This window comes from Schistocerca americana, chromosome 3 (genome assembly GCF_021461395.2).
Source record: "Schistocerca americana isolate TAMUIC-IGC-003095 chromosome 3, iqSchAmer2.1, whole genome shotgun sequence".
Taxonomy (NCBI): domain Eukaryota; kingdom Metazoa; phylum Arthropoda; class Insecta; order Orthoptera; family Acrididae; genus Schistocerca; species Schistocerca americana.
In genome coordinates, this window is record NC_060121.1 from 564,186,230 (window position 1) to 564,210,588 (window position 24,359).

Consider the following 24,359-nt stretch of genomic DNA (forward strand, 5'->3'; position numbering starts at 1 on the left):
CGTTGTGACTTAGCGGATGATGGTTTTGCCCTTTCCCTGTATGCAGTATAAATCTTCGATACGGTGCCTCTTTGAGCACCAAAGACTCGGCTACTCTGGTTATGGAGTCACCCACAATTCGCCCATGTTCGAATTCACTTAGCTTCGACATTATGCACTCATGACTAGACAGAACATTGTCCTGAGCACGACTGACACTTGTAGTGTGGTCAGATACAATAGCGCAACCTGCAGACTTGGCTAGCATCTGCTTTTATCTTCAAGCACACACTTCTCACGGTGTTTCTACATATTTTCCAACTCCACTGTATTCTTCGTTTTACTTGTCACACACGTCTAATAATAGTGCGACAGCGCATCTTCCTCTAAATTCGAATCTTAACCGCACAAACGGAGGGTAAAAGAAAGACACCAGAATGTAATAACAGGCAACTTTTCCTATCCTCCAATACCGCGTACGTCAGCTGCAGCCTTCATCTCTACAGAGGGCGCAGTATGCGCGACCGCATTACCACCCAGCAAAACATTCAGTGATTTACACCATCTAACAATTCCGTGCCTTTTAGAACGCGGACTGTATTAGGTTCCACGAAACGAGTTTGTACGACATCCCAGGTGCACAATATTTCATATAAGGAGGGAGCTTAAATAATGTATTGAGTTCGCAAGTATTACAGCATAACATAAAACAGTTTATTGATTCTAATAAATTATCTGTACACGGGATGAGTTGTGTCTCTGTAGTCATGGCACAAGAATGTGAAGTGGAATGGCAGCACTGATGCCGGTTTCGTAGTCACTTAGTGTTAGCACGCGCCCTCAGGCAAGCGTAAGCCAGCAGATGGAAGATGAAGAACAGTGCCAGCATGATGCCGATGTCATAGAGGAAGTGGCCCTCGGCGAAGCTGTACTGCGACAGCACCTCCGCGCCGTCCGTGGCGCATCCGGCACCCATCGCACCGGCGGGCAACTCGCATGCTGCAAAGAGAGAGAGAGAGACAGAGGTCAAGCACGTCATCCTAGATCAGCAATTCTCCTTTCATTATCACGTAGGTTCCATATAAGTAGTGTCATAAACTGAGTTTCAAAGATCCCGTATTCTCACACGTCGTTTTATTTACTATTTTTTTTTATATTTACAAGCTTCTAGCATACCAGGCAATGCTTCGCAATTGCAAAATATGTATGGGAGTTGGATATAGCTCCTAAACTCCTCCTCCCTCCTCTCTGTGTCCATCACTTCCTCCACTTTCTGCCGCGCGGTTAGAGGCGGCATATCACTGATTGCACGGCCCGTGCCGCCGTTGGTTCGAGTCCTCCCTCGGGCATGGGTGTGTGTGTTATTCTTAGCATAAGTTAGTTTAAGTAGTGTGTAAGTCTAGGGACCGATGACCTTAGCAGTTGGGTCCCTTAGGAATTCACACACATTTGAACATTTGAAACTCCAGTTTCTCTTTGTCCATCTTCTCCTCCCTCCCTCTCTTTCTCCAACTCCTCCTGCCTGCTCTCTCTGTCCATCTCCTCCTTTCCCCCGCTATTCCTACTTCCTCCCTGCTCCACCTCTCTAACCATCACCTGTTCCCTAGTCTCTATGACCTTCAGTCGTCTTTATTGTTATTCCAAATTCAGATTCGTTAGGAATATCCTAATCACAATACCATGTGCCATAAATGGATCCTCCCTATTCATTGCGAAACTCGAATGCGAGAAAGAAAGCAAAGCAACATTAATCGTTGCCTGCTGACAATGTTTTATGAAATATCATCGTTGTTCGTGCTGCGATAACACGCTGGGGGTGTATCACTACCAGTTGGTAGGTAGCGATCTCCGGATAAGCCCTCGTTGAGAAGTGAGTTTCGAATTAGCCGGGATGAAATTGCACTCATCTCGAGATTACGTTCAGTTTAATCATTCGCGCCCAGTTTAGAGTAAACATCAAGTTTCAGTGTGTGGCAAAAGGGGCTTTTCTGAATCAACGTGGAGCTTCAACTGGGTTTTGAAGAATTATCATATCCAACAACAAACCATGCAGCTTGTGATCCGTTGTTAACTGTTGTTAGATCAATCTTTTTATTCACTGTACCGTAACATCCTACTGAAGGAACACCTAAACTGTTCAATGAATAAATTTAAATTTAGCACTTTCGTATAGGCCACTCATAATCCATCAAAATGTTTTCTAAGATGTTCTGCTCTGAATCTCCTTATTACTTCAAATGGGTTCAAAATGGTTCAAATGGCTCTGAGCACTATGCGACTTAACTTCTGAGGTCATCAGTCGCCTAGAACTTAGAACTAATTAAACGTAACTAACCTAAGGACATCACACACATCCATGCCCGAGGCAGGATTCGAACCTGCGACCGTAGCGGTCGCTCGGTTCCAGACTGCAGCGCCTAGAACCGCAAGGCCACTCCGGCCGGCGCTTCAAATGGGGAAATTGCTGAATTCATATGCCGGCCGAAGTGGCCGTGCGGTTAAAGGCGCTGCAGTCTGGAACCGCAAGACCGCTACGGTCGCAGGTTCGAATCCTGCCTAGGGCATGGATGTTTGTGATGTCCTTAGGTTAGTTAGGTTTAACTAGTTCTAAGTTCTAGGGGACTAATGACCTCAGCAGTTGAGTCCCATAGTGCTCAGAGCCATTTGAACCTGAATTCATATTTCACCATCATATGTACAGGAACCCTGACTGCACGCAGACAATCGCAGGCATTTTCCTACCCTGTGTCCTCTCTACTTTCTTATCAACGTTCACTATCTCCCATATCTCTCCTCGACCTTAATGCTATTGTCTGAACAACTTGGTACACTACCCTGTCCCATCAGAGCAAAATCCTTTCTGTCCTATTCCACCGTTAACAACGTTCTCGAAGTCCTCAGCAGCGGGAACCTGACTCAGGAACAACCTTCCGCTTTATATTAGGGAACTGAGTAACACCTTCAGCTTTAGAAGAGAGTTAATGACAAATCTACTAAAGCAACAATAATGATTACAGTTGTCATAATACGCCCTCGTTTACCCTTGTACATCCTTCTTTCCAACCAGTCTTCCACATTTCCCTGTATTCTTTGCTGGTTTAGTCTCTTGTAGATTTATAACTCTTAAATAAGGTTCCTACTTCTACGGATTCAAACACTTCCTGCCTTAGTACCAAAGAGACTATGAAAATTCTTAAGGTGACATATGATACGTTGAGAGAGGAGTGAATTTAATGCAAGATCCCAACAGACTGTTAACGGTCGGTGAAGAACAAAAGGAATTCATTTTGCATATGTGTGCGATCACCGAGGATAATGTCCTTGCTGTTGTTGTTGTTGTGCTCTTCAGTCCTGAGACTGGTTTGATGCAGCTCTCCATGCTACTCTATCCTGAGCAAGCCTCTTCATCTCCCAGTACCTACTGCAACCTACATCCTTCTGAATCTGCTTAGTGTATTCATCTCTTGGTCTGCCTCTACGATTTTTACCCTCCACGCTGCCCTCCAATACTAAATTGGTGATCCCTTGGTGCCTCAGAACATGTCCTACCAACCGATCCCTTCTTCTGGTCAAGTTGTGCCACAAACTTCTCTTCTCCCAAATCCTATTTAATATTTCCTCATTAGTTATGTGGTCTACCCATCTAATCTTCAGCATTCTTCTGTAGCACCACATTTCGAAAGCTTCTATTCTCTTCTTGTCCAAACTATTTATCGTCCATGTTTCACTTCCATACATGGCTACACTCCATACAAATACTTTCAGAGACGACTTCCTGACACTTAAATCTATACTCGATGTTAACAAATTTCTCTTCTTCAGAAACGATTTCCTTGCCATTGCCAGTCTACATTTTATATCCTCTCTACTTCGACCATCATCAGTTATTTTGCTCCCCAAATAGCAAAACTCCTTTACTACTTTAAGTGTCTCATTTCCTAATCTAATTCCCTCAGCATCACCCGACTTAATTCGACTACATTCCATTATCCTCGTTTTGCTTTTGTTGATGTTCATCTTATATCCTCCTTTCAAGACACTGTCCATTCCATTCAACTGCTCTTCCAAGTCCTTTGCTGTCTCTGACAGAATTACAATGTCATCGGCGAACCTCAAAGTTTTTATTTCTTCTCCATGGATTTTAATACCTACTCCGAATTTTTCTTTTGTTTCCTTTACTGCTTGCTCAATATAAAGATTGAATAACATCGGGGAGAGGCTACAGCCCTGTCTTACTCCCTTCCCAACAACTGCTTCCCTTTCATATCCCTTGACTCTTATAACTGCCATCTGGTTTCTGTACAAATTGTAAATAGCCTTTCGCTCCCTGTATTTTACCCCTGCCACCTTTAGAATTTGAAAGAGAGTATTCCAGTCAACATTGTCAAAAGCTTTCTCTAAGTCTACAAATGCTAGAAACGTAGGTTTGCCTTTCCTTAATCTTGCTACATATATAAAAAAAGACTCTGAGAAGAACATTGTCTTACAACTAATATTAATATATACTGCATTCACACATTTGTTCCTTTATTAATACAATAACGTCTTTAATTTAAATATATTTCAGCTCGTTTGCAAAACGTAGACAAGCTGATTTCAACTGATTAAGCCAATAGAAAAATATACACAGTTTTATCAGTATTTAAGTCTTATTCAGATTTTTAAGTTCAATTTGGCATGGGATAATGTTAATTAATTGTAATGAAATTTGGAACGTTACCAAAACTTGCCAGAAGTAAAACATACGGAGGAGTATGCTCAAATCAATTGCATTTTCATATATTCTGATCAACCAGAACATAATGACCACCTACGTAATAGCTCATATGTCCACATTTGGCATGGTAACAGCAGCGACAAGGTGTGGAATGCAAGCAGTGAGGCCTCGGGGTAGGTCGCTGGAGGGAGTTGGCACCATATCTCCACACGCATGTCTCCTCATTCCCGAAAATTCCCGGGGGGGGGGGGGGGGGCGATGAGCTCTGACGCTACGTTCTACGTTCAGCCACATCCTAGGTGTATTCGATTGGGTTCAGGTCTGACGAGTTGGAGGTTCGCCACATCCACGCAACAGTATTAAAGGATCGCTTTTTCCAAGTTCTCGGGCTCGGCGGCGCTTCAAACAGCAGGGTATCGACACATACGGAAAAGAGACAACAACTCAGAAGTTCATCTGAAGCGTAAGGGGGGTAATGGTGTCACATTGTCAGCAAATTGCGCAACATTTCTGCCCAATGCCACCGTTGACGTGTCTCATGACGAAAAGGTCGTCACCCATTCTATTCAAGCCTCCACGATGGAGGTCAGAACGGCGACACACAGCATTGAAATCAATGTTTTTTCTTCTGGTTGGCAGAGGAAACCATTTCAAATGCACCGCTGATCAGAACGTTTGACCCTGTCGTCACCCTGCACGTTTCAGCTCCTCTCTAATGCAATTGTGGGGCTGCGTCACCATTGAACGTGTTCGCAGCACTTTAGAGTGCAGCGCCACCGCAGTCTGTAACCATTATGGATCGTTCAAAAACCATTCGACGAAATCTGAATGTGATCTGAAGCAGCAAAGCGTGGTTATGCTTTTCAGGACTCCTTTTTCGCACCCTCTTCTGATACGGTCACAGAGAGCAGCGACACTGAAACTTGCGTGAATACAATGGAAAATGGTCCTCCTAAGATGCCCCAGTTCGGCAACATCATCGGTGACACCCGTCTACATTTACTGAGAATATTAAAAATGTGCCTTTACAGAGAAAACCTGCAGACGGACCACCATTTGACACCACTCCGATGCCACTTGTCTGGCATGGAATGGAAGAGAAGAGCAAGGACATCATCAGTGAAGAATAAGCGCTTAGGGAGAAGAAAGGGGAAGGAAAGGAGGCCCCAGGTTAATGCGACAGATTTTAATTGGCTGCAACTAACATGCAGTCTGAAGATCTAGAGGGAAACAGGAAGTATTGTACTGACTGTAGACACAGAAAGGTATCAACTGAGTATCAACGCTGGTTGCATATTCTGAAGCTAAATCCTTGATTGTAAAGAATACAGCGTTGCAGAACAGCATCATATTTGGAACTGAGTCTCAGGTGTAACCACTAATTTGTTAGCAAGACACTCACCCAGGCGGAAGACAGAGTACGATCGGGGGAAAATTTGTGGCTTTAAGCATCCGTTTGAAGCCTGTTGGATAAGAACAAAAAAACATAAGGCTACGTAAATTTTCCCGGCGTATTAATTCGTTATATTTTTGTCGGGTATGCAATACTCATCCTGACACATTATTTAAACGATTCAGCAGGTGTTCAAGTGATATCACTGTTAGCGAGATGGACTGCTAAGGCATTGTGTCCTGGCTGCAGACCCGACAAGAATATAAAGAATTCAGAACATAATTTTAACCTCATCAGGTGTCATATACAAGGTGAGGCATGTCAGGCGGGATCCCTAAATACATGTAGATTGAGTAGATATATCTAGATGCGGTTTCCGGTAAATTATAGCGCACAGTATGTCGAATGTTTTGACGTACGCAGGTAAATAAAACGTTTATAGCTGCGAATTATGACACTGTGTTTGTATTTTTTAATGAAACTCCACTGATGTCCAATGCTTAAGGATGAAAGTAACTTTCGCATGTACATCACTGCCACTTAATGTAGGTCGATGAAACTTGGACCATACACAGAAAGAACTGCTTCAGTATAGCACTAACGGCAACCGATATAAATACAAAATAAGACGAACAGAAATGATCATTTTACTCAATGATCATGGTTACACTGAATCACCGCTATTTATGAATGTCCCCTGGACATTACGAAAGATAGAACATGGTTCATAATAGGATGTACGACCATCACGGTCGGCAATGATGGAATGCAACGTGCCTCCACGCCGCCCATAAACTTGGAGAGAAGTTCTTGTGGTAGGGTTTCATTCCTCCATCAGTGCAGTTGAAAACTTCAAGATGGTCATCGGCGCATGTCAACGTCCCGAAATACGTTTCACCCAGGTATCACACGCGTGAATGACGGGATATACGCCGGGGGTGCGGGCAGGCCCAGTTCATTCTCTGGGTACCTTCTCGCTCAAGGAGTTCCTCGACCTCTGCTGTTCGATGCGATCGCGCACTGTCATCCATAAGCGCACTGTCATCCATAAAAGTGAAGCCAGGGCCAAACGATCCTCTGAAAACACACATACGGAAGCAGTATAGTGTGACAATAAAGATGACCGCCGAGTGTAGCGTGTTCAGAAATGTCAAGGTCCGTACACTTGTGCAAATTAACACCGTAACATGTGGACCACCAAAACGATCATTATCGACAATGTTCATGGGTGCATTACGTACTCACAACTCTCGCCATATGAGTGCAGGCTAAGTCCTACACTGTCCAACATGATAGTTTTTGTGGTCCACGTGTTGTGGTATGGGGAATCATAATACTTCATGGTCGTACTGATCTCAAAATCTTTGAACACGGTACACACATCATACGAAATTATTGTGAGGTTCTGCGCATCCACCAGATGCTTTTTTTGGAGGACGCAATAGGACTTGATTTCAACTGCGCGACCGTATTGAATTGCTCAGATGGAAGAGTTCTTGGAACGCAAGGGTACTCGGCGGACGGACTGACCGGACCGTTCCAGCGTCTTAAATCCCATCGAGCACGTGTGGGTGGCGTTTGCGAGACGCACTGCTCCACGTTCACATGCACCAACAACATCGAGCAGTTGTCAGCCACGCTGTTGTAGGAATGGAACACTCTATCACCGGAACTCCTTACTAATATTGTGGCAGGCACGAGAGAACGTTTCGGAGCATGCATTTCCGTCCGTAGTCAGCACACACAACTATCGAGAACCAAGTCCAGCCTTTTGTAAGGTCTAGAGGATCTTCACAAATCGCTGCGAATTCGGTGTAATTATTTTCGCTGAATAAAAGTGTCATTTTCGTTCGTCTCGTTGAGAATTTCTTTCAGTTACCTTCTCTACTGTGCTGTAGCAGCTCTTTCTATGTGCGGTCCATGTTTATCGAACTATGTTACTTGGCAGCGACATATCAAGCGAAAGTTACTTTCGTCCTTAAGTTTGCATATCAGTGTATATCTTCATTCCCGTGTCGAAATTAATAGTAAGATAATAGCGCTGTGAAATATGGTCCCGCCGTCAAGAGAACGTATCCCACACTTGACTCAGGTGCGTTTTGTGGTCTTATCTGGGCGCTTTAAGCCCCTACGTGTTTTCTGTCGTTCTAGTGATCAGACAACTTTTTCTTGAAACTATTTAGACTTTAACAATAAACACGGCAGTCGAAAACTTAGATCATGGTTTTGTTTATGCCGAACGTTGCCCTGCTGTTGGAGCAGTTGTGCGGCAGTTTGCTGAAAGTATTCCGGTCGAGTGAATTCCTCGATATCTTTCACTGGAAATATTTGAACCAACCAAGAAACTGGTAGCGTGTTAAATAAGATACGCCGAAAGAAAAGAAAATAAACTGATTAGAGAAACATAACTTTGTAGCAGCGGTAACAAACAAATCCACATGTATTTACTGCGAGACAACTGAAATGTTGTAGTACGATCAGAAAAAGGAGTGTTCTGTGAGCACTATATATTTCATCTCTTCGACATCTAACTCCTTCAGTGCATTCATGGTAATGACTGTCTAAATCGGTTAAAGTTGTCCAAATGGTGTCTGCGAAAATTATGGGGTGGAAGATTTTGTTACGTATGAAGTATCATCAACCAGCCATGGGCAAATCAGTCTTCGCGATATTCACTATGATCAGTTGAAAAACAGGCTGCCTGAGAGGAGGAGACGTATTTAGCGGAGCAAAATGATGTTCACGATAAACACTGTCAAATGATATGCGCGGCCGGCCGAAGTGGCTGTGCGGTTAAAGGCGCTGCAGTCTGGAACCGCAAGACCGCTACGGTCGCAGGTTCGAATCCTGCCTCGGGCATGTATGTTAGTGATGTCCTTAGGTTACTTAGGTTTAACTAGTTCTAAGTTCTAGGGGACTAATGACCTCAGCAGTTGAGTCCCATAGTGCTCAGAGCCATTTGAACCATTTGAACCAAATGTTATGCGAAGCACAACACGTGGAAAACATGCGTAGAAATGTTTGCGCCAAGAGTTTAAAAACGGAAGTGTTTTGGCCAAACCTCCAGCATATTCTGCAATGCAAAACTTGTGGAAAAACGGCGTGAAACAATCTCGGTAGTGAATGCAAATCATAACTATCTGAAAAGATTTCTAACGCCTGAAAAAATTACTCGAGAGATGGGCACCTGGAACCAAGTCGGCAAATTTCAGTGCCTTTTATCTAGGTACCTGAGACCAGTGGCATCGGGACTTTAGGACCCTAAGTTTTTCATTTCTGCAGATGAAGCCTTGTTCAGTCAGTCAGGGTACGTGAATTCGTAGATACTGCACCATCAGAAAATCACCTTCGGTAGCTGCTGTCGGTAGCTTGCTGTCCAGGTTTCGAGTGGGTGCGTTTCTGGATGAGGTATCGAATATATTACTTCCCCCTACTTATACCTCCCGAGTAGATCACAGATGTAAAATTAGAGAGATTCGAGCGCGCACGGAGGCTTTCCGGCAGTCTTTCTTCCCGCGAACAATACGCGATTGGAACAGGAAAGGGAGGTAATGACAGTGGCACGTAAAGTGCCCTCCGCCACACACCGTTGGGTGGCTTGCGGAGTATAAATGTAGATGTAGATGCAGAAGAGCCATTACATAATCTCAAGATCGATGTTTGCTGTACAGTGTCTGGCTTCCGCATCTTAAAATTATCCTTTCACAAAATCGTTAATGCTACACGGTTTCTCCAGAAACTTTTTACCTCATATGTGGATCAACTTACAGATGATGAGTGACTGTATCGATATTTTCAGCTCGACGGGGCAACAGTACATACCATCTGGACAACCTTGTCACCAGCGATTAAGGTGTTCGTTGATGAGAGAAAAATCAGCAGATGCAGTGAAGTCTCCTAACCACCTCGATCGCCTGATATCTCTCCTTGTAATTTTTACCTTTGGGCCAAATTGAAGGGTCAGATGCACTCAAATAATCCTCACACGTTGGAAGAGCTACAGTAGGACAATGAGAACGCTACTGTGCTATTCCTCAGGCAGAGCTGCTAATCGTGTCTCACAGTTTTATAAATAGCGCACAGCTCTGCATCGACAATGGTGGCCACTTCCAGAAACTTCTGTGATGTTTATTAACACGTTTGAATCCCGAGTCGGTTTTACTGAAACATCTTCGGGCTGGTTCACGACGTTGTTTTATCATCCCTGAAACTTTGTATCATAATCACTCTGTAGCAGTACGAGTAATATAGAAATTTGAGACCTTTTGTTATGCAACTGGCAAGACCGAGTAGCTCTACCAGACGTCTTCTCCCAGGGGATCGGGTTCAGATGTAAATACACTTAGGAGATTATAAAAACAGTCATGGATTGCCGATTTGTAATTTATTTATTATTTGTTCCCCCCGGATAGGGCCTCATCAAATAATGTTAAAGTAATACTAGGGCAACATCTCACGTTGAAATTAATGCCAACAGCATGTGTCACATCGATAGGAACATCAGAACGGAGTGTACTTAAGTACGATGGCAAAAGCAGTCATAGCAGTACAGAAAACGACAGCGCCTATATGAATACACGCGGCCCCCACACACGGCGTCATCGCAATCCTTCCACTCTGGTAGATGACACATAAATATTTGTGTGTTGGGAGAACCCTCGGTAGCTCTCGTCAATCCTTACTGAGAATTTTAAAATCATTACAGTAGAGAGACAACGTGTAAGGTAGTCCTAGTTGCCAAAGTGGCTTCAAACTCAAAGGCTTACGGCAAGCCGTTGAGCAACAACGAATTATTATTAATAAGTTGTCTGTTTTCAATGGAACAGCCAATATTTTAGCGACCTGCAAATTACAGATCTCATTAGAGCACATTAGGCATATTTCAGAATAGCCAACTCACTACCAGTGTAGCAAGGGTTCAGACGAGTAGCAGCAGTACAGTCATCTCCACGATGGCCAACGCGCTCTAACAGTGTGTTTCATGATTACATGCTCAATAAAAGTCTTGCTGTGCAAATCACAACGCTCTGCTTTCAGTATACCATGCAAAGAACGAGAAAATCATATAGCTGTCAAATTAAACCAATGAGTTCTCATAGTCATCACGTTGAAATATGTGACTGGTACCCGACAAATCTAATAATTTCAGGAAGATTGTAAACATCGTATTTGCTGTATCCATTCTACATGAAAACCATCTGACAAGAAACAGAATGAGAAGATTTATTGCTCACTGAGGCGATGCATCGGTAGAACATATTTCACAAAAAGACACTGCAGTTGAAAAAAAATAAATGAGTAAAATAAAATAGAAAAGTAAAAACTCGTTAGAATTTTAATGCCATTGGCCATGTCGTTGCCAGGTTATGAGAATCGGATTTATGAATTCTTACTTTTTTAATATTGCGACCCTTCCGTCTGTTACACAGCGCTAAGTAACGATTATGTTTATGAACTGTAGCCGGTTCTAATCAGCTTGAATATGGGAACTGGGCAAGCTCCAGGATTCGGCCAAAAATTAGAGATAAATGGAAATACTTACTGGAAACGACTTGCCTTAAGTTCATAATGGATGGGATTCGTTTGATAATATTTGTAGTGATCGCTCCCGACGTAAAGTGATTTGACTATGGAAGCCGTAATGCATACCATCATATTACAATCGGTGGTATAGCTTAAGACAGATTTTAAGTGCCGTTTCAGAAAAAGAACCGCCATTCTACAGGGCAGAGAAACGTAATATAAATAACATAATTACATCAATAAATGTTTCAGGGTGTATGAGTAGTGTAATACTTCATACTTAATACCAAATATTTTTCGTTACCATTGAGGTAGGTCTTACCACGAGATGTCACCAATATAATAACTTTCTATAAATTCGTACGCTGTCGTGAAATTCAATACGTTTACTGTCGTAGAAAAACTGAACGTTTTAAAAATTTTCTGGAATCATTCCATTGCGACTGAAACTTCCGAGTAACTTCTGTATTTAATGGACGATACTCCTTCTGAACATTTACATATGACGAATAACAAACAGAACGATTAGTTTCTTGTAGCACTAAAGATAAATCACATAATATGGTATACATGGCGTACATGAAATGTATGATGCTGAAATGCCGAATCCATGTTACAGTAAATGCCACGTATCTCGTTAAAACATTCACGTCGAAGGGAAATCAACTACGCAACCGAAACTCCGGATATCATTCAGTGACACCATAAACCGTTTGTTGTACACAGCGTGTGAAATTGTTGTGTAACGAACGCATTTATCTAGAAGTGGAAAAGAATTCTATTCAGTAACACAAACTCATTTTTTTGCGGGCGAAACTTTAATTTTGCAGCTCACTATGCACATGGCCACACAAAAGCAAGTTATTTTAGCACGCTATACGGCAACGAGGACTTTTACCTGATGAAATCTCTCTTATAGCTATTAGATGAGGACGTGCTACAATGACTTCATGAATTGAATTTAGACATCGTAACTCCTCCGTTGCCACCCAATGAACAAGGAAAAAGTATATAAAGCTCTCGAGTTTCAACCGAATGACTTCGAAGTGTTGCGCCACTTCGACGAACTCACTCGGCTGAAAATTTGAGAGCTTTATAATGGTTATATTCGCAGAAAAAGGTCAAAGAGATATTGTGGAGATGACATAAATAAGTAGCTACCTTAGTTGCTGCTTTCCGATGTAAAGCTGTGAACAGAAGTCGTCTCGAACCAGAATCTTGTAGGGAACAACGAGCCTAATAATTATGAGATCGAATATTTCTGCCAATGCGGTAGAGTACCCGAAGTTTATTGGTGCAAAACAGCACTTGCACTATACATTTGGCGCGCGCGATTGTTACGGTAAACAAGCCAAGTGGGAATATATTATTTCAATCAACTGTATAATTCATACCATTATAGCACATCAGAGACGAGCCACACATGTGGCAGCGAGCTACTAAGTGTAGCGTACATGAAATAGAACAGAAGTAACCAGTTGCTCGAGTGCAAGGCTTGAAGAAAATAGCAAGCCAGAAATCTCCGTCGACAACGCTGGGAGACTAAACTCCTCTCAGAACAATCCACAATGTTTCTGTCCACATTTATGGCCCGTACTGTACCTACTTGTGCCATACAATGGAAAGGACAGTTAGAAGAAATTTAATCTAGTACACAATCATAGCAGTTATAAAGGGTGTTTCAAAGTTTTTGCTACGAACGCCTATAAGTGATAAATCACTGCAAGGGCAAAAAATTATGTTAGAGACCAAACTTTCCCTGACGCTTGCCATTGGTGGTAAGTGTTCGGTAGTATTCGCGACCATGGGACGACGATATTTCTCCGAACTAACAAGTATACTAAACTAAGTGTGCAGTACACTACATGTCCAGTAAATCGACAAAGTGATTTTTAACGTGAAAAACATAAGAATGAGTGCCTCTAAGCAGAAAAAGGTACTTTTAAGTGAATCAACAACTTCAATTCCGCTCGGTCCGACACCTTTCACGTAGACTTAATTACTGGATGAGTGGCCACGCACACTGCATCTCAGGGGCATAATATGCCGGCCTGAGTGGCCGAGCGGTTCTAGGCGCTACAGTCTGGAGCCGCGCGACCGCTGCGGTCGCAGGTTGGAATCCTGCCTCGGGCATGGATGTGTGTGTTGTCCTTAGGTTAGTTAGGTTTAAGTAATTCTAAGTTCTAGGGGACTGATGACCTCAGCATTTAAGTCCTATAGTGCTCAGAGCCATTTCAACCAGAAGCATAATAAGTTTTAAATGATGCCCGCTATCGTCAGGAAGTGTTCAAATGGCTCTGAGTACTATGGGACTCAACTGCTGAGGTCATTAGTCCCCTATATCTTAGAACTAGTTAAACCTAACTAACCTAAGGACATGACAAACTTCCATGCCCGAGGCAGGATTCGAACCTGCGACCGTAGCGGTCTTGCGGTTCCAGACTGCAGCGCCTTTAACCGCACGGCCACTTCGGCCGGCCGTCAGGAAGTGTCAACAAACGTTCTGTCTCTAACAAAAGTTGATCTCTGGAATGTGACACCGTCACCAATAGATGATTATTACACATACGCTCTGTATACCGTACAAAGTGCAAAGTTTACAACCTTTAAGAATGTAAACTTGTTATCCTGTGGTACCATTGCTGCATTGCCTCTAACAGCAGAGCACATTTTCAGATGTGCTAGCAATGCATATTGTGGGATCTAGTAACTGAGGTGGTTGGTTATTCATTGCAGAATACAACAGAGCTGAGGAATGGTAAAATATTTTGACAGATTTTATGACTTAGTGGTTGGTAGTTGTTGCAGGCGCAAACTCAATGATAGCACAGTGGAATCTTTTTCCTCTCCAAAGTTCCAGTTTGAAAGATTTACGAGTTTAGCAATTTCTATCGTTTCTATGTACAATCCACTAGAATTTCCAGGTTGCAAAGCGAGTTTTACTACAGTGGGTTTACACATTTGCATATTTTGACAGTTGCCTAAATATTCTTTTACTGGTTCATCCACCGTTCCCTTCGGAGTATCCTAGTATACCCGCCCAGAACTATGTGATGTGCTAAATTGTTGCCGCTGTACCTCGGTGGACGAAGCACAGCTCGTAACAATATGCTCGAGATTTTACTAACGGCTGGCAGGGATTTTCAATTTCAGTAAATCTTACGTCAATTTGTCGTTGATTTATATAATTCAGACACACCCCTTCTATGTCCGTAAGAGTTAATTAGTCCGCCTCCAAGTAAAAGGAGGGTAGCGCTCTGGACATTTTGACGAGTTTCGGGATGCCTGCAACGGCGCAGAGGTCGAGAAATGAGGTTAAGTGCAAAAAGAGCTTAAAAATCTAGAAATGTGGTCATTGTACTCACAGCCAACGTAGCTGAAGTTAATTATGAGGAAACAGCGGTCTGGCTTAACACCCAGACGGCGGACTGGAAGTGGGTCAAGTAAATAAAAGTCTTTTGTGTTATAACTGCAAAGGTCAGCAGACACATTATATTGCAAAGGACAGATGTCTTGGACTTACGTACCAACATGTTTTGTTACCCATGGACGTAACGCTAATAGTGTAGCAGCGAGAAATAACTAACGGTGCATCGAAGCGACGCCCTAGAGCAGAAGACAGATTTTCGTGTCCATTTGAATATGTGTGATAATTTATTTAGTCAATCGAAATTTCAGTCCCCTTTTGGGGATAACAAATGTTCGTTAAAGATGTATAAGATGTCACTTTTCCATTATGTGTTTCTGGTCATTAGCTTAACAACTGATTAGCAACTGACTAACAGCATGGTTTCCTGAAGATTATAAGCCAGGTAACCATCGAAATACCGGATGTACAAAAACGTGTGTCAGAAAGTATACATATTTGTTTTTGACATCAATATATTGCAAAACATTCATTTCGACACGGGTCCGAACATCACTCGTTCTGGAGGTATGAAAGTATGTCTTATTCATGGCTACGACTTTTGGAACACTGTTTCCATTGTACAGAAATGTCAGACAGCAGCTGCAACGCACTAACTGAAAACACAAGGGACCTACGCAAGATTCGGCCGATTCTTGTGGAATATTCTTTCCCGAATTTATTTTATTGATGAAAGGAGGCAGCAGATTTCTGTTTGCAGATGACAGGGACCGAATGAGAGAATATTAGTATCTGTTAGCGATAAAGGAAAATCGTGATTATCAAACTACGAATCACTCTTTGTCGCTGGGACTTTCAAGAGCCCGAAAAACACAGTTTGGACACTTGTTTATACTTCACGCTGATTTTACAGGTGCTTGGGAGGAAACAAACACTATTTCAGTTCACTACCTTTTGCTACTCATGGAAAAGCGAGAAACATACTATTCTTTTTAACAATTAAAACCAACATACTTTGAGTGAATCCTGAGTGTCTCATTATGGAGTACAAAACTGCCATCGTCCAACTAGCTGGAAGTTCGTTTCCTGAAACTGAGATTATGGGCTGCAATTTTCATTCTATTCATGTTTGTGGCAAAAAGTTCAATGATGCGGCCTTGTTCCTGCCTAAAACATAAATGAAGAAATACCGTTTTACATATGAATGTGTTCATCTCTAGCATATCTTTCCCTGAAAATGTTGGATGACGGTTGGCCGTCTGTTCAGAAGAGAAAAACCGAAAAAGAAGTTCAGGACCTCTATGACTATTTCTGGACCAGTGTTTTGATAACTAGCATTTGCCATGCGATATGTGGAATTGCAGTAGAAGGCATCATTTGGCTAACAATGTGTCTGAAGAACGTAGCCGAAGGATAAATCTAGTGATATCGAAAGATCATCCAAATGTTCAGTAGTAAAAAAAATTCTTCCAGAAGACCCATAGCACCACGTCCACTGGTTTGACCGATTACTTTTTAATTTGAATGGAAAAAGAAGAAAGTAGTCAGCAATTATGATTGACGAGTCCACTGAAAAGCTTTAAAAAGACTGCAAATTGACGACAAGTCAATTTCTGACTTGTGTGGCCTACGCAGGGAAATGACAGTGAAGACGTAAACGTCACAACCTTGCGAAATTACAAAAATATTGAAAAGTAGTTTAATGCAAGGCGTACGCATTGATATCTAGTAAATACTATAAAAAAGTTTAATGGTAGACGAAATGATACTACCTCCTCAAGGCTTTTCTTAGGAATGGCACAAAGTCAGCAAAATGTCTCTTGCAGTTTGTAAAATATTTGATTATGAAGACACCCAAGACTATCTCAAAGGCTGTGCGTCTTCTAGGGAATCACTGCCCTTGAGAAATTCTTGGAATAAAAATTAGTATCGGTGGACACCGAACGTGGAGCTACATCAGTTAATTCTCCCTCCGTCTGAAAAGGTGTTGTAAACTACAGCAAGCTGTGCTTCACAGCTACACTTTTTAGTAGTTCTGTTCCTGTGAAAAGACGCTTATCCAAGCAGGAGCCACAGGCTCCATACAAGTATCACTCTTTACAAGTGTTCCAACTCTAAATATTCACCTCCCTTAAGCTCCCATCTGTTAAGTAACGTCATCTGTCTGCCTTCCATTACAATGTTGCGTCGATCTGTTTAATCCCTTGGAAACCAGAAAAGAACTTGCTTGGACCATATTTTATGTATATGTTTGACTAGATAAACCACCCACCTCCATTTAACTCATGTCAAATGAAACTACATGGTTCCAGAGGACTTTTCAGGTCTCCAACATCCATGACATATATATACTGACTGAAGAGGGATTTTAAACCCAGGTTTCCTGCTCACTAGGCAAACGGACAACATGGATAACAGCTACGCTCGTCTGTACAGGCTAACTTTGCATGCCTTCCTCCTCAATCGTAACTCCCATTCACACCTCAGCCCATCTGGTATTTCCCGTAAACAGCATTGCTGAGGTTCTTCAGTTGTACTGAAATAGCACCTCAGCATCGAACGAAATGGGGAATCCTGCCTGAAACCTAGGCATAGGTGCTGCAACCAACTGAAACTACATGGTTCCAGAATTTTTTCAAATCTCAGGCATCTATGATAAATGTGTGTAGAATGAAGCGACTAATGAATGCTGGGATTCTAACCCAGGTCCCTTGCTAAACTCTACTGGTAATGACTAAATCCTTTCCAGTATGTTCTGTCCTCTCCTAGCAGTTCTCAACATGTAACTCTCTCATCTGATTTCTGAGTCCCTCTCAGATTTTTCAATGTTGTCTGATGAAATGTCAGTGTCGGACTGCCATACATCAAGCACATATAAGCTGCAAATTTCTCGTTCCAGATAAATCGAGGGCTTAGTTTTGAAAATGTATTTAATTTTTTATAAGCGCCCGCTAGCTCGTTTTATTCTTATGTTTATTCAATGTCGCCAACGGCCTTGCCGCAGTGGTAACACCGGTTCCGGTCAGATCGCCGAAGTTAAGAGCTGTCGGGCTGGGCTATCACTTGGATGGGTGACCATTCGGTCTACCGAATGCTGTTGGCAAACGGGGTGCACTCAGCCCTTGTGAGGCAAACTGATGAGCTACTTGATTGAGAAGTAGCGGCTCTGGTCTCGGAAGCTGACATATGGCAGGGAGAGGTATTCGCTGACAACATGTCCCTCCATATCCAAATCCTGTTACGTCTATGGGCTGAGGATGACACGGCGGCCGGTCGGTACCGTTGGTCCTTCATGGCCTGTTCGGGAGGAGTTTAGTTCCGTTTATTCACTGTCTAACCAGTCGTTGCCTTAATCTGTCTCAGACGAAAAAGAGAACTCATTCTCTGCTGGATTGTTTTAATTATTTTCTTTTTAGTAACTTCATTCTTAAATATTTTACTCTTCTTGTAATTGATTTTAGACATACATTCACACCCTCCGCGTGTAGTTCTTACTTTGCTTGTTGAAATTCATCTGCTCCCTAGGCGAGCAGTGCAATTTCGGTAACAGAATGAAGATGGTCCATGTATGCTCCTCTGACACGTATTTCATCTCGTTTTTTCTCTTGGTTTATGGAATCTTAAACTTCTCTCAGGACAGCTTATACCAGCCCCTTGCATATATGGCACATGAGAGCATATTTTCTTTAACTGCACTACCAGTAAATTTATATGATTCATACCTAATGCCTTTACTTCTGTTGTTAGTCACAGAGTGCTTCACATACAACGAGAGTGCTGTGCCCAGCGTTCTGCGGCAACTAGTGCCAACGAGGCATTCTTGGATGGCCGCAAACAGCCCTGGGCTTCAAATACCTATAATTGAAGTTATAGAAAGTTGTTCACACCTCCATTACAGCTCAAAATACCTACGAACTACGAAGATATCATATCCTACATTGATTGAAATTAAGCTTAAGGATAAGTTGAGACAGGCCGGTACCAGAGATGTAACAATATCATAAGATTCTCATAACAGTACAGTGAAAAGTGATGTAAATATGTCACAAGATTCACATAAAGACACAGTGAAAAACAAGGTTAATATTTTAATATATTAAAAACAAAGTAGATGAGCTTGTGTTTTGTTTAGAAGGTTTACAAACTGAGGGTGGAATAAAAGTACTATGCCTGTCTGAACATCATATAGTCCCCAGAAAGGAAATGGTAAATGTAGGTGGATATAAACTTTCAGCACATGTAAGCAGAGACCCTATGGAGAGAGGAGGAGTTGCCATTATGTTAAAATCAGTCATAGTGTGAAAAATTTGGAAACTAAGAAATTTTGCACAGAGCAACATATAGAAGCATGTGCATGTGGGCTTAAACTAAATAATGGCACTTTTATGCTTTTATAATTGTAGCCATGTATAGGTCCCCACTGGGAAATTTTCAGCTATTTTCGTAAAACGTGGATTCTTTGTTGTGCTACCTGTGAGACAAAGGAAGCAAATTATTTTTTGTGGGGATTTCAATGTAGATTTTCTGAAAGAGTCGAATAGGAAACTTGACCTTGAAGTATTACTTGGTTCTTTCAACTTGACATCACTTAGTGATTTTCCTACTTGGGTGCTACAGGAAAGCAGCACTCTGATAGATAACGTTTTCACAGACCAAGATAAATTTAATCAAACAAGAATGGTCTGTCTCGTCATGATGCACAGCTAGTTACAGTATATAGTATAGCTCCATACAGTAACGCAAAGCAGGCCTCCAAAATAGTGCATTACATTAACGATTTAACAGTTCAAAATTTTAGGAAAAGCTCCCAACAGACTGAGATGATGTGTACAGAGAACATGATACTAATTTAAAATTTAACCTATTTCATGATACTTTTGTGAGTGTATTTGGAAACAGTTTCCCTAAGAAAACAGTGAAATATAATTGTAAGAAACCATGTAAAATGCCATGTCTTACTAAAGGGATAAAAATATCTTGTAAACAGAAAAGGGAAATGTATCTTACGGCTAGGAGGAGTAATGATCCCAAAACAGTGTAAATTACGAAAACTACTGCACTGTGCTAAGAAATGTTATTAAAAAGTCCAGAAGTATATGCGTTATGTCTGAGATTGGCACATATGATAATAAAATTAAAACAATTTGGAGCACAGAGCACAGGAAGACTGTATTTCTGCCAAACACAAGGAATAGTTTGTTAACAAGAAGTCAGAAGTAGAAAACATTTTCAATAATCATTTTTTAAGTGCTGTAGAGAAAATAGGATCCAGCTATTCATTAGAAAATGCAAGGCACTATGTGGAAGAGGCAATACTTATGCAATTTGATAAAATTGATATTCAACCAACCTCTCCTACTGAAATTAGAAAAATAATAAATTCACTCAAAAGTAAAAGCTCACATGGAACTGACGGAATTTCCAACAGACTAATAAAAGTTTGTTCCCAACAAATAAGTAGGATTCATAGCCATACATGTAGTAGCTCACTGAAACAGGGCATTTTTCCAGACAGACTGAAATATACTATTGTTAAACCATTGCATAAAAAAGGGGATAGATTTGATCCTAACAACTACCACTCAATCTCACTTCCGACAGCTTTATCTAAAATTTTTGAAAAAGTAATGAATTCAAGAGTAGCATCACATATTTGTAAAAATGAAGTATTAACGAAATGTCAGCTTGGTTTTTAGAAAGGCTTTTCAACAGATAATGCTATATATGGTTTCACTGATCAAATATTAAATGCATTGAATAACTGAATATCACCCATTGGGATATTTTGTGATCTCTCAAAGGCTTTCGATTCCGTGAATCATGAAATTCTTGTAAATAAGCTTAAGTATTGTGGTATGAGGGGGACAGTGCACAAATGGTTTAATGCATAGTTAACTGAAAGGATGTGGAAGGTTGAAATTAGCAGTACAGATAGTCTACAAAAACCAGCAGAGTCATCTAACTGGGGAGGTATCAAGAATGGTGTCCCACAGGGTTCAGTCTTGGGTCCCTTATTGTCCTTTATATATACAGTAATAACGACTTGCCACTTTATATTCATGAAGATGCAAAGCTAGTTCTTTTTGCAGATGATAGAATCACATCCAAGAAGCAAGAATCAGCTGAAGAAATTGGAAATAATGTCATTCAGAATATTATTATGTGGTTATCTGCAAATGGACTCTCACTAAATTTTGAGAAAACTCAGTTTATACAATTCGGTACAGTCAATGGCATGACACCATTGATAAATATAGACTATGAGCGGAAGTTTGTTGTTACGGCAGAATATTCAAAATTTCTGTGTGTGTATATTGATGAGAAATTGAACTGTAAGAAACACATCGATAACGTGCTGAAACAGTTAGGTTGAGCTACTTATGCTATTGGGGTTATTGCAAATTTTGGTGATAAACATATCAGTAAATTAGCCTACTATGCCTACTTTCATTCACTGCTTCCATGCTTTCATCATATTGTGGAGCGATTCGCCATTAAGAGGGAAACTATTCACTGCACAAGAGTGTGTAATCAGAGTAATAACTGGAGACCAGCCAAGATCACCTTGCAGATATTTTTTAGGGAACTCGGGATATTCACAGTACCTTCGCAATACATATATTCACTTATGAAATGTCTCATTAATAACCCATCCCAATTCAAAAATAACAGCGAAGAACATAGCTACAACACTAGAAGAAAAGATGATATTTACTATTCTGGATTAAATCTCACTTTGGCACAGAAAGCTGTGAATTATGCTGCCACAAAATTCTTTAGTCATTTGCCAAATAGTATTAAATGTCTGACAGATAGCCAACCAACACTTAAAAGCAAATTAAAACAAATTCTGAAGATGGCAACTTCTTCTACTCATTCGATGAATTAGATATGAAGTAGTAACTGTGAAAAAAGTTAATTAATCAATTATTTTGTGTAGAGGAAACTTATGTTGAAGTGACACATTCCACATCATTACGAAATGTCGTATTCATGATGTATGGAACAAGGATTAATGTATGTATGTATGTATAAACAAATAAAAATACTGACACATATCTAAAGACGCAAAATTTAAAACTTTGTAGTAAAGCAGAAGACTTTTACATATGAAAATACTAATAGTAAGCCTGAAGCTATAAACTTCATGTCATGTGGACATCAGGAACATGAATTGTGAGGAAAAGCTACGAACAACGACAGATTACATCAAATTAACACCGATGACGAACCACAACGAAACACAGAAGAAATGACGGAAATGTAAGGAAAAAATGTTATCGTTCTTAGAATAGGAAAAAAATGTTATCGTTCTTAGAATAACACAGTGGTGATCGCGACTGTCTAATGCGACAAATATTTGTATAATTATGAAATAAACAAATGACAAACGTTTAGAATGAATGACTTCAAAACGATTTGCGAGCGAAGAACTACAAGAACATGAAACAGTGTTAGTAAAATGTTTCCGAAAGTGAAGTGTGACAACGACAAGCAATTCTAAGGAGGACAACTTAAAAGAAGAACCTGACATTGTCTGATGAACAAAACAGAGATATAGAGAAAAGACGAGAAAATTTTTGAACAAAAGTAATAAATGACGAGAAATTGAAAGATGCAGTTTAATCTACAAAAACAGACACAAAGATATTTCAGAAGACACGGTGTCCCAGGTGGAATGGTCACTATTCAGAGTCACCACAGAAGCGAGCATTCGAAGGAGAAAAATTGAGAATCTAGTAACCGTGGGCTCTAAAATGCATACTTTAAAAGCTATGAGCAGCAGTTTCTTCTTACTTTGCTCCATGCTACCCTCTCCCTAAATACGGAAAAGGATGGATTACAGCAGATTTGTTTCACAGCATATAGCTTTTAAGGTATGCATTTTAGAGTAATGTTTACTAGACGTTTTGTTTCGAATGATCGTTCATGCCACGTCCCTGAAAATCGGCCATTACTCCTGTGTTACGCTATATAGTATCCAGCAGATGTTTCTGATAATATTGCACTCTAGTTCATTTATCACAATCTTCACCAAAAACCATAGCACACTCGTATGCTGATTTTGGTCAACGATTTTGTAGATTATAAATCTAAAATCTGACAATTCCTAGTGTGTACACGCATTTCTGTTCAGTTCAGTGTGTTTCACATACCAGTGTCATTAACGCTGAAAACGGTGCTAAGTGTACTGTAGCCTGTTTATGGGCATTGAAGACTTTGCTGACTTGATTTAAAAATGAAATTCGAAATAGTTGTGAACTTTTAATAGTATACGAGGGTAAAACAGTGACAAATCAGTAACCGCTGCTACCGATCCGTCGTGTTCTATTCCACTAATTACATGCTAATATATCTGTGTCCTTACTGATGTTGGTGATGCCTTGCCACTGGATGATGGAGAATGCCTCGTTGGAGTACATGAGCCACGACAGGTACTTCATCCATCCTACCAGCATAGGAATGGACCTGCAACAATAGATCCCTGTGTTTGAGGCAGATATCACATGACTGTTTGTCCAGTTAAAACAAATCGAAATTTAAGAATAACATGAAATTTATCTAAGTTTTCTACCATGAAAGATAAAGAAGTTGCTATTAATATTCATAAGATCAATCACCACAAATGCAATAGGGTGTATGTTAATTTCCTTGTTAAACATAATGTTACTCTTAACAACCTATTCATCAAGGAATAACCACCTCTGATCTTCATTCCTTCTCTCACCACAACCCAACCACAAGTACAAGCTCTGGGAAGGAGGTGGGCGATAAACTTGATAGCCTGGCATGTAGGCTACTTGAAGTGAACTGATGAAAGCCAACTCAAAACAATGAATTTAAAATGGCAATACAATGAATTTATATGTAGAAAGCTATAAATCTAGTCCATTATATTTAACTCTAAAAACTGCACATGCAGGCTCACGTTACATGGATTACACGAGAACCTCTTTGGGAGTTCCTTGAACTACTACTCTGCACAAGATGTGATTCACTCATGCCTTAAAATTCACAGGTAATTCTTTACAGTTTAAAGTTATGTTTTTCATTACACATAAATACCAGCTACATTCCTTGATAACATTTTGTGCGGTATTTGCTTTAATTACAGTCAACAGCTTAACTGAAAGTATGAGTAAGACACACACAACAAATTCTTGCCGATATATAATAAAATGAAACACTGGATCACACATAACTATGACTAGCAAATAATAAGTTGCTGATTATCTGTAACTAGTTCATTTGCCAGAGCTAAATACACTGTTTGAAGATGCCAATATATCAACAGAAAACAAAAGAGCTAATAGTTATTAAATACGAGGGTAAGTCAGTTATTATCCCCAATTTAGTTATATTCTTGTTTATTTTGGCAG

At 40.8% G+C, this 24,359-nt stretch overlaps 1 protein-coding gene across 2 annotated transcripts in view; it reads right to left on the reverse strand.

Annotated features, from left to right (window-relative positions):
• Window positions 1-671: 671 nt before the first annotated feature.
• LOC124607246 (protein scarlet-like) overlaps window positions 672-24,359 on the reverse strand; it is a 421,917-nt gene continuing 398,229 nt past the window's right edge. For both annotated transcript variants that reach the window (XM_047139521.1, XM_047139522.1), the window contains exons 13-14: window positions 23,348-23,448; window positions 672-978 (exon numbers count right to left, since the gene is read on the reverse strand). In XM_047139521.1, coding sequence (XP_046995477.1) covers window positions 797-978; window positions 23,348-23,448 — 283 coding nt within the window. In that variant the 3' untranslated portion in view covers window positions 672-796. The remainder of the gene's footprint in view (window positions 979-23,347; window positions 23,449-24,359) is intronic.